General features: G+C 47.1%; 1 protein-coding gene across 3 annotated transcripts in view; it reads right to left on the bottom strand.

The window, feature by feature from the left end:
- Positions 1 to 285: 285 nt before the first annotated feature.
- Positions 286 to 10352, bottom strand: part of COL26A1 (collagen type XXVI alpha 1 chain) — a 155979-nt gene continuing 145912 nt past the window's right edge. For all 3 annotated transcript variants that reach the window (XM_027882144.1, XM_027882146.1, XM_027882145.1), the window contains 4 exons: positions 6964 to 7008; positions 5615 to 5659; positions 5192 to 5276; positions 286 to 2019 (listed from right to left, as the gene is read on the bottom strand). In XM_027882144.1, the coding sequence (XP_027737945.1) occupies positions 1847 to 2019; positions 5192 to 5276; positions 5615 to 5659; positions 6964 to 7008 (348 nt within the window). In that variant the 3' untranslated portion in view covers positions 286 to 1846. The remainder of the gene's footprint in view (positions 2020 to 5191; positions 5277 to 5614; positions 5660 to 6963; positions 7009 to 10352) is intronic.

The raw sequence follows: 10352 nt of genomic DNA, 5'->3' as shown, positions 1-10352 counted from the left end.
AATGAACCCCACCACTGGCACTGGCCAAGCAGAGGGAAGAGGGAAAAGCAAGGCAAGGACACGAATTCCTGCTGCCTCCAAGCCAGCCCAAAGCATGGCTGTTTGTTATTTAGCTCCAGAAGTAAAAAGACAGGTTTCTGGTGCCTTCTCAGCATTAATTTAAGCTGTTTTACCTGGTTTGGGATGTCTGGCTGGATTTCTAAAGAGCAGGGCCAAGGGATGACATACAGGGTGTTCAGCCATCCTGCAGACCTGCTCAGGTTCTTCAGAGGAAGGTTTTGGGTATATCATGTTTACAGTGAGTATGGAAAGCCAGTTTAATGTGTGGCTCATGTCGGGCTGGCTGAGCTCCTCATTTTTAGCCTCATTTCCAGTGAACCACAGGCTTCTGGCTTGGCCTCAGGAAGATCACCTGGGCTGCTGAATACATGGACAGTGCTGGTCTTTGCAGCACCTTCTGGCAGACACTCTGTAGCAGGACAGCTCACCTCGTTCAGACAAAGTGTGTCCTGAACAGGAACCAGATGCAGTGGGACCGATGGACCTGACTTATGACAAACACAAACTCAGTTTGATCACTTTTGTCCTGGGCTGAACTTGCAAACTGTCAGAACAGGGGAATTAAAAATCAAAAAAATAGCAACCATCAGTTCTGTTGGTTAATCTCCCCCTTCTAACAAAACTCACTGTCTACATGAATGACTTCAGCTTGTCCAACCTGGTTAGCACAGCAGGTGGAGTGATTCATTTGTCACTGAAGGGCAGGTTCAACTCCTGAAACCTGGAAGCTGGTACTTCCCCTAAAATAACAGGTTATTGCAAAAAGTCAAATGAGTCTGTGTTTAACTCCCAGTGCAAGATAAGCCCTTGACAAGACACTAATTCCTTAGGCTGTGGTTTGCTACTACACTGTCTCCAGATTCAAATGGCAAGGATTTACTCACAAGATTAAAACAAAACACTGTGAAAACAATTTTCCTTATTGCTGTAGGATTAAGAAACGATTGCAAAATATCCTTTTCTGTGAGTGGTTATTGCCACCACTTAAATTAATTATCTCTGGATGTATGCACAAGCTGAACACAGTATGGGAAAATTCTTGCACAATTCCATCATATCTCATGTGAACTGCTCTGTATTTTCACAGAAATGGTGTAATTTCACTGAAAGTAGATAGAAAGTCAAATGTTGCCATGAACATTTGCATCAAAAGTCCTTGCTTAGCCAACCACAAACAGAAATAATGTCACTCACGTGCAATTAGCAACATGAAAAGCCAAGATTCTGATGCTAAAGTCCAGAGAGTCACCTGACATATCAGAGAAACACTTTTAAATATTCTTTGAATTTTCTAATTTGTTTCTTTGCTTAAAAGAAATCCTTGCAGGTCATGCTTTCCTGGCCTGTGGGAGTGGTACCTTCACCTGGAAGCCAGTATGACACCAACACTTGAAATGAAAGCAGATGCCTCCAGCTACACCGAGGGACAAGGCTGAGCTTGGCTTTGAGTCTGGGTGGGATGGATTGTCTTGGCCAGTTAAGCAGAGCTTTACTGAGTCACTGTCAAAGGGCAGTGAGGAAACAAGGGGAGGATTAAACTCTTGAGACACAGCCAGGAGGTGTCATTTCTGCAGGCAGCTTCTGAGATACCTGCCAGCTGCTATTCCAAAGGCAAAACAACAAAACCAAGGAGCTATGGATAAGGCATTCCCTGCAATAAGGGCACAGCGTTGGCCAGCTAAGGAAACCCAACGCTGCAGCCTCTCACCCACTCCATCTGCACTCTGCAAGAGCACTGGGACACTGTGTCTGTAACTGGGGGCGGGGGCAGAACACGGCGCTGCTCCTACTTCATCCGGTTGCTTCTCCTCTTGGCTTCTCCGTCCTCCAGCAGTGAGGAGAGGAGCTGGTAGGGCTGGGGCTGCCGGGGGCCTCCACGCTTGATCTTGATGCTGGTTCTCAGCGGGGAGCCCGGGATCACATCCTGTCCAGAGCCTGGCTCAATGGAAGACAAAGAGTCTGTAAGGAGAGAAAGTCACGGGAGAGCACTATTTAACAGGGGAGCCTAAGGAAAGCAGAAGTGGGCCCTTCTGGGTGACACCTCCTCTGGAAGCAGGGGGGTCCCTCCTGTTGTCTTTCCATCCAGGGAGAGCGATTGTGGAGCTACACGTTTGCTGCCATCACACTACTCCCGGAGCAGATATTTTGCCTCTGCTCTGCCTGAACTCTTTGGGGTCAGTGCTCGGACTGCATGTGGCCCAGCAGGGCCTGTTCTCTTTTGGAGTTTCATTTCTAAAGCACTGTTCTTTCATTGCTTATAATTTCACTTGGGCTTTAGCAGCTACTCAGCAGTGCCCTCGGCAGGCCATCATCCTGGAGGATGAGGCCAGGTGGTCACTGTGATGCTCCTGGGTCTTTAAGGACCATTTCACTCCTTGTGAAAAGGAGGATGTTTTGAGGCACCGAAATGACTGAACAAAAGGATTGATCCACCTTAGGGCTGCAGCCAAATTAGCAATAAAGCTGGGAAGAGATGTCAGCTGTCCCTTCTCTTGGAATGCCTCCAGGTAACACCACCCTGCTCTTACTTCAGCTAAACAAAATCAAATATACACCAGACCAGGCCACTCTTCAGCAGCAGATGCTGAGGGCTCGATGCTGCCTCACCATTTCTAATGCCCCAATTTCTTCCTTTTTGCCTTCAGAGCTGGATGTCTCTGTGTTTCCCTGCCAAGAGCCCAGTTTCCCAGCCAGACACCCAGCCTTGGTTTGATCCCACGAGGCAGCGTTTCTGTTTCCAGGGAGGATTCGTGTCCTGTCCGCTGGCACCAAACCCTGCCAGGCAATTTGGGCCTTCCTGTGTCCCTGCTGGGCTGCTCTGCAGCTTTGCCAGGCCAGATCACCTCAAAGTGCCCTCCCCCTGCAGGGAAGGGGGGGTTTGTTTGCTGGTGTGTTTTGCCTTGTTGCTTCGGTTGTGGTTTTGGAAGCCACGCTCTGTGGGAAGGTCCCTGGGAAAATGAGAGCAGGGGATTGGCATTTCTGCGTGGGGCTTTAAAGCTGGGCCAGGACCTGTGGGCAAACCCTTCACACCTACAGTGGGAGCACGACCAGATGGTTGGTGCTGGGTGACTGAAACCTCTGTGGTGCCTTCCAGTGCAGAGAGGTCTGTGCTCAAGTTTAATTATTTTTTTGTTATTTTTCTCTTTGTTGGTTGGGGTTATTTAACCATATACACAAAGACGAACATATTTAGACAAGGGAAAAATGCCTTATTTTCCAAGTCCCCTTTCTAAACAGTATTTTTGTTAAGTTAAAGAATGGAACTATTTCAAAAGCAGAGAGGAGTAAGAATATAATTATCTATAGTTACTGGACAAAAAGAAACTGAAGTCATACAATGTAGGTGTTTAAATATGACCTTAACTGAAGTGTGCAATTAAAAATCGTCCCTTTTTGCTGATGCAGTTACACTGGTAGAGAAGTACACATGGGTTTAATAACTCATCTCCATCCCAAGCAGCAACAGAAATTACATTTATGTCAATAAAAACGAGTTGCTGAAATGACTGTTTCAAAACAACAGCAGCACATGCCTTGTTTGCTGCACAGAATGTGAAAACCAGGTAAACCAGGCAGTTCTGCAGGGGCAGGGCTGTGTGAACACCCAGTCCCAGCCCCTGTGCCTACACGGGCTTCCTAAGAGCTGAATTTTTGCTTTGTACGACTATAAATGAAGGTCCAAAGTAAAAGCCAGGCCCTGGGTCCTGTAAACACCCTGCACGGTGCTTATGGCCTGGGTTCCTTCCCCCCCTTCCCTGGAGAACATGGAAATCTAGAGGGCATCTCCCAGGTACCTGCACCAGCTCAGAGCAAAGCAGCATAAAAATGTATTTCCCCACCCTTGGGGTATAAAATGCGATGAAAATATGAAGCAAAGTAGGATTAATGCAGAGCTAAAGTCAGGGTGAGTGTGGTTAAATCATGGGGTTGTGATTCATGGTTTCCCAAAAAGCTTGTGCTGTTGCTGCCCACTGCTTTTGGAAATGGCATCTGGGGCCTCTAAGAACCACGAGGCCACTGAACAGGGCAGGGCAGGGACCAGGCCAGTCCAGTCATGCAACAAAACACTGTCCCTGGCACTGCCTGGGCCTTGAAGTGTCCAACACAATTCCATCTCGGCACTGCTGGCTCCTGAAGTTCAGCTGTTCCTGTGCAGTAGGGCAGAACTGCTGGGCATTTTGGCTATTTAGCATTTCCATGGGCTGAAACAATATCCAGAGGCCACTTCCCAATAAAAGCGGGTGTTGGTGTAAAGGGAGGTGTGAGCAGCTCAATTCACAAGCAAGGCCAGGAATGAGGTGCCAAGGAGAGTGCAAGACAGAAAAGTGCTCTGGGACTCGGGCAGTGCCAAGGAACAGCCGTGTTCCTCACAGGTTGGGAAAGCAGATCCAAACTGCTGTCTTCCTGAAAGGGGAGAAATTGGCACAGCAGCTTTTGGAGGCTGTGAGGGAACTGATCCTCAAGTACCCCAAAAGGAAAAGTCTGATCTGTGCCAATCACCAAGACCAAACTGTGCTTAAGGGAAGAAAACACTTATTGAGAAAGGATGCACACACTGTACCAGTGATGGGAGAGCAAATAAACCTCAACAGATCACTTTAAAAATCTGAGTGTAGAACATGTGGGACTTTGTTTAAATCTGATTGTGAAGATGGGTTTTATATAAGTTACAACCACAAAACATTCAGGGGTCACTGAGGTGACATGGCAGCACTGCTTGGGCTTTCTGTGGGAAGTGCAGAGCTGCACAAGGCTCGCTGGTGTTCAAGTCACTTGGAAGATGCTGCTAACAGGATTAAATGATCTGGCCTAAGGACTCGAACCAGCAGCTCCCTGGGAGGCTGGTGGATGATCTGTGCCACATGGCTTGAGCTGCTGCTCGTGACTTGGCTGTCTGAATTGTAATAAGAAAATCACTGTAAGGGTCATTTCATCTGCTACTGTAAAGCCAGAGGGAGCAGCTGGTGGAAGCTCTAGGTCCTCAACAGCATCCTGTAAGGCCTGGTGGGTACCTAGTTTTGAAACCCTGGCTTGAAGACACAGCAGACAGAGAGCTCAGGAGACTGGGAGGACGTTTAACCATCAACAGAGCCCCTGGTTCTCTAGAAAGGGAAACCTCAGCGACGCTTACCATGAATTCCTATCATGTGCTCAAGAATTAATACCCTCTCAGCTAAAATCTTCAGAGCCTCTCGGAGCTGCTGAACACCTTCCCCCTGCAACAAAGGAAAACAAAGCCAGCATTGGAGGATGTTGCAGAAAGGCTTCTTGTTCATAGTGTTGCTCCCAGAGCACCAAACTGTGCAGTGTGGATGTTTGAAAATGAAACGATGTGAAAGAGGACAGAACATGGTGACAACATGGCCAAGGAAACCCCACAGAGCAGGATTTCTGGCAGGTATTAAGTTCAAACCCAAGGCTCACGTCACCACTTGCTCTGCACTTTTAACTGTGGACACCCCCCTTTGCCCCCACAAACCCACAAAAAGGGAATATGGCTGAAGGACATTAAGGAGACAAAAAGGAAAATAAAACAGTAGGAACACATGCTTACATCAGCACCTTTGTCACCTTCCTCACCCTTCTTGCCTGGTTCACCCTAAAACAAACAAGAAACAGAAACTTGTTTACATGTGGCTGAGGACCCTGTTCAGGATCACTTGGATCCCTTCCCACCAAAGGAGCACAAACATTTCACCAGCAGAAAACAAACTGACTGGCACTTCATGCCAACGGCCAAAGTCCTCTCCTGAGCTTTGCCCTGGAGCTTCCCAGAGCTCACCACCATTTCCAACAGGGAAGAACTTGCCCAGGAGTGGCCAAGGGGCTCATCTGCCACGGCCTGGGCCCCAAAAAGGCCCTGAACATCTCACAGAGCTCTCAGTGAGCAACAGTTTGGGCTAAACTACAGAGAAATGAGTCTTTCCCCCAAACAGGCTTGTGTTCATCTCTGATTTAGAACACAAAAATCCTTCATTCTGCTTTCATTAATTAGTCACATCACTTTCTGCCTCTGAAGATGCTCATTAGGCTTTTCTTGAAGGAAGATCCCTCTGTGCTGTGAATATCAGTCCTATGTCCCCTCAACCAGGACATTCATACACTTCCCAAAGAACAGATGACAGGGAGAGATTAAACCACAAGCTAAACATAAAAAAGACTAACAAACCAGTGAATCAGATAGAGTGGAAATGCCTGGGCTCCCCCAGCTTGTTGGACATCCCTGAGATACTTGCAAAGCAGGGGTGAGAATGGGAGGAAGGACTGGAGAAAAGGTTGTGTGAATTGTGTGGAACTCAGGAAGAGAGATGGGAAACCTCCCAGTGGCCCTAAGACCTCACTGGATGCTGCCAGCCAAAAAAACCCAACCTGCTCCCCTAGCTTTTCATTGCCACTGGTTTGTCTGCACCAAACCATGTGTACAGACATCCCCTCTGTGCAGCTGTGCAGGTGCAGCCAAAAAAATCACTTGTGGAGCCATCTCTTAACGTCATTAAAGGGTTTCCAGCTCAGCTTGGCAAACCAAGGTGCAGGAGGGAATTGAGAGCAGCTGATGTACCTTGAGCTGTTTAACTGTGCCCAGCTTTGGGCACTGGTAGTGGCAGGAACCTCCTGGGCCTGAGGGAGCCTCGGTCTGCCCAGGTTTGGCCAGAGAAGACCTTCAGGCCAAGCAATCTCCTCTGCTGGAGCGGTGCCTTCCTGACTGTGGTGTTTCAGCACTGGTATTCTCACACCCAGGAGGATTATGTTTCATTTGCAGAGGAATTAATTCAGGTGAGGCTGTCTGAGCTGGGGCCAGCTGACCTGAGGATGTCTGAGAGCTGGCTGAACCAGCCACAGTGGCATTTACGGTGCCACCAACCCCGCCTGAGTCTTGCACCCACCCGCAAGTTCATCACTTACAGGAAATCCCTTAATGCCCCTCTCTCCAGGCAGACCTGCTTGCCCCTGTTGGAAATAAAGTCAGTGTCATTAGGACATACTTTGCCATTTGACAAGAACACAGTGTAATTTTCACTAGTGGAATTAAGATGGCTTAATGGAAAACCTTACACTTGGGATAATATGAAAAAAATTCCTCTCCCTTGACATTATCACTTTGAGACAGCAAAAGGGGGTTATAGTTTTCTGTCAAGGATCAGCTCCAAATCCCATCACACTTTGGAGGGGTTGGGTTGGATGTGGAGCTGCTCAGCTCAGTGCCCTCCCCGTAAGACGATTAGCAGCTTTTTGAACTTTCCAGCAGTCACTTACATTATACCAGGGAGGAATTTGGCTGCAGATTTGCTCCTTACAAAGACACCACGTTCTTCTCTCTGGTAAAACTGATGGGCCTCTGCTGGCCCAGCCAGCACACAGAGCCCAGGGCTCCCACCAAGCACTGCTTTAATCTGCTACTGCTCCACACACACGGCCTGGCCCTAACCCCGACAGCTGCTGATCAAAACACGGCTACAATATTTTGGATTTTGGTTGGTTTGCTTCTCCTTCCTGGTATGCTAATTTTCACATTGTTCTCAGTGGGGTTTTTGTTTGTGTTTTTGTTTTTGTTTTTTCTAAATTATTATTATTTTAACAGAAACAGTCTGAACAGTATGTGTTGGTTTGGGGCAGAATTAAATGCCATTGAACTGAACATCCTCTTTCCCCCCTGTTTTCCTCCACACGTTTCTCACTCTGAGCAGAATCCCTGGTCAGGAAAGCAGTTATAGATTATTCAGTGAGAAAGCAGGAGCTTGGGAAGAAGAGGCAAAACATAAAAGCATCAATAGAAATCCATTAATGAAACAGCCACATATTTCCCCTGGATCTTCTCCCCCAGACAAACACAGCAACAAACCCATCCTTTTTCTTCCCCCCAAAAATTACCAATCTGGTGGCAGATTTTTGTAGTATTTGCCAGAAAGGGAGAGTTGCTGGTTTTGTGTCCATCAAACTGCTGCTTTGGGCCTGGGGCATCTACCAAACATTCCCAAGGGGGCTGCATTCCTGTGGAGTGCTTGGCCAGCACCAGGCAAAGGCCCCATGGACAGGGAGAGCTCTGGGAGGAAGGCCCAGCCTGTCAGGTGCTGAAGGGAAATACTTGGATTCTGCCCTGGAATGAGTAAGGCTTGTGAAAAAGCAGAGACAAGAGGAAAAATCCCAGAGAGGAGCATAACAACACACTGAAAATACACAAACAGGCCGTGCTCCGTGGCCAGGAGGGACAGAAAGGATGTTATCAGCTTAAAGGGGATCAAAGGATATTTAGGCTGGATGTTGGAAATGTCTTTTTATCCCAGGCCCTCAGAAGCTGCTCCTCTGCCTGGGAATGATGAGGTGCGTGTTTAGGATGAGCAGAGGCTGATTGTGAGCAGCACACGTAGAAGTGCCAGCCAGGGGATGTGCTCTGACTGCTTCAGGTCTCTTCCACATCTGTTCTCTCCGAGATTAAGCAGGAGGAATGTATAATAACATTTTCTCAACTCTCAATAGATATTGTAAACCCTCCTCTGCTTTTCTGTGCAGCTGCACAACTCCTCTGCTCCAGCCCTAATTTGTATCCACCAAACCCAAAATTGCAGCGTGTAAGTTGTCAAAACCAGCATTCAAAGCCACACTCACACAAGACAAAAAAGCACACAGAGCATCCCACAGAAATTCTGACACAAAAAGCTGTTCATCTTCCCTTTCCCTGCTAACAGAGGACAGGCAGGAAATACAATTTATTTTTTCTATTTAATCAACACAGTTGGATATTTGAAAAATCTCTTTTGTCCCAAACCTAGAAGGAGAGTTTACGATTCTGAATCCCTAACAAGGAGGGAACAAAACCAAAGCCTAAAGGATTTGTCTGCACTGAATGGCCACAGGGTAAGAAGCTTTTGTTACAAAATAAGTAGAGTCTTAATAATATGGCCAACCCAAACTAAAGCAAAATGTTAAATGAATCATTGAGGAAGAGCTCTTATCAGTTTCCTGTATGGAAACATGACACTTTGCCATATTCCATGCCCTTTAATTTTACTTTTTTTAACTCAAAGTTAAGATTGAGCTGTAGTTGGTAACCTGAAAGTCTTAAATTCTACTCCCAGAATTCCATCAGTCTGCAATGTTATTAGTAAAGCCAAGACATGCCCAAGTGGGCTGATCTGCACAAGGAAACTGTGACCAAAAAATTTACTACCAACAGTCACTTGAAATGGTCTCTGTCTTTCAGGGAACTGCAAGTGATCTCTTTCACAAGAGCAGGACCAAGCACCCCAAACTAAAATAAAACAGCTTTCAATAGTCATGTGAGCTCCACCCTTGGAATCTGCTGCTCCTTGGGGTGAGGTGCCTCAGGAGGGTCAAACCTGGCCTTGGACCTGCCCTCCTTGCACCCAGGCTGGACAGAGGAGCAGCACTGCTCTGTTGCTGGTTATTCCCATGAATTTGGGAAGTCATCCAATTTGCATCTGTCTGTCTTAGCTCTTTCAGGCATCCCTCTGTGTGCTGGGCTGGAAGAGTGAGCAGAAATGAAGAGGAGGTGCTGCCCTGTGAGGGACTCATGTCAGCTGCAGCCACTCCACCTCCATCTACGGGACAGGAAAAGTGGCACTTGGAAGAAAAGCCAACCTGATTCCTACAGCGGTGCCAAGGCACCACCCTGCAGATACCCATCATTTCAAAGGTACCAACCACATTTTTTCTCCTTGTCTTTCTTCCCTCCATTGACTCTGCCCCACACTGGGGTCTTAGTGATTCTCCACAGTCCCTCTGTGCCCACTCCTACATTTTGCAGACCTAATTGCCCAAATGCCTCTTCGAAACCCTTCCCGGGGCTTGAATGCTGGACTGGCAATCTGATACATTTATATCCTTGTTAGATATTTCTCTGGTATTTCCTAAACTTCACGAGTTTGGAAACAACATTCAAACAGCCCTTTTTTTTTTTCTATGATTAGTTATCAGCACTTGACAGCCCATCAAGGACTGAGGTGTAGCACACAAACATATTAAGAACACGATTGTAATAATCCAAATACATTAAGGACATCATTTGACCTGGAGAATGACTTTGGCTGAGGAGAAATCTGATGAGTTTTTAACACCCTTAGTGCCACAGAAGGGATAGTTCAGACCACTCCAAACACTTCACAGTAATGAGCTTTGGTTGGCAGAAGAAAGTTGGTTCCCACAGGCCCTTATACACCATATATTTGCTACCTGTCTCTTTAGAGAACACCTGAATTTGCAAGCAATTTGACTCTTTGTCTGTGCAGTAAACCCTCCTTTTGGTTCTTGCAGAAGACCTAGAAATTCTGCATTTA

Source organism: Empidonax traillii, unplaced genomic scaffold, assembly GCF_003031625.1.
Source record: "Empidonax traillii isolate 1590-97213 ecotype Southwest subspecies unplaced genomic scaffold, ASM303162v1 scaffold101:size1699134, whole genome shotgun sequence".
In the NCBI taxonomy this organism is placed as follows: domain Eukaryota; kingdom Metazoa; phylum Chordata; class Aves; order Passeriformes; family Tyrannidae; genus Empidonax; species Empidonax traillii.
This window is presented reverse-complemented; position numbering and strand designations above follow the sequence as displayed.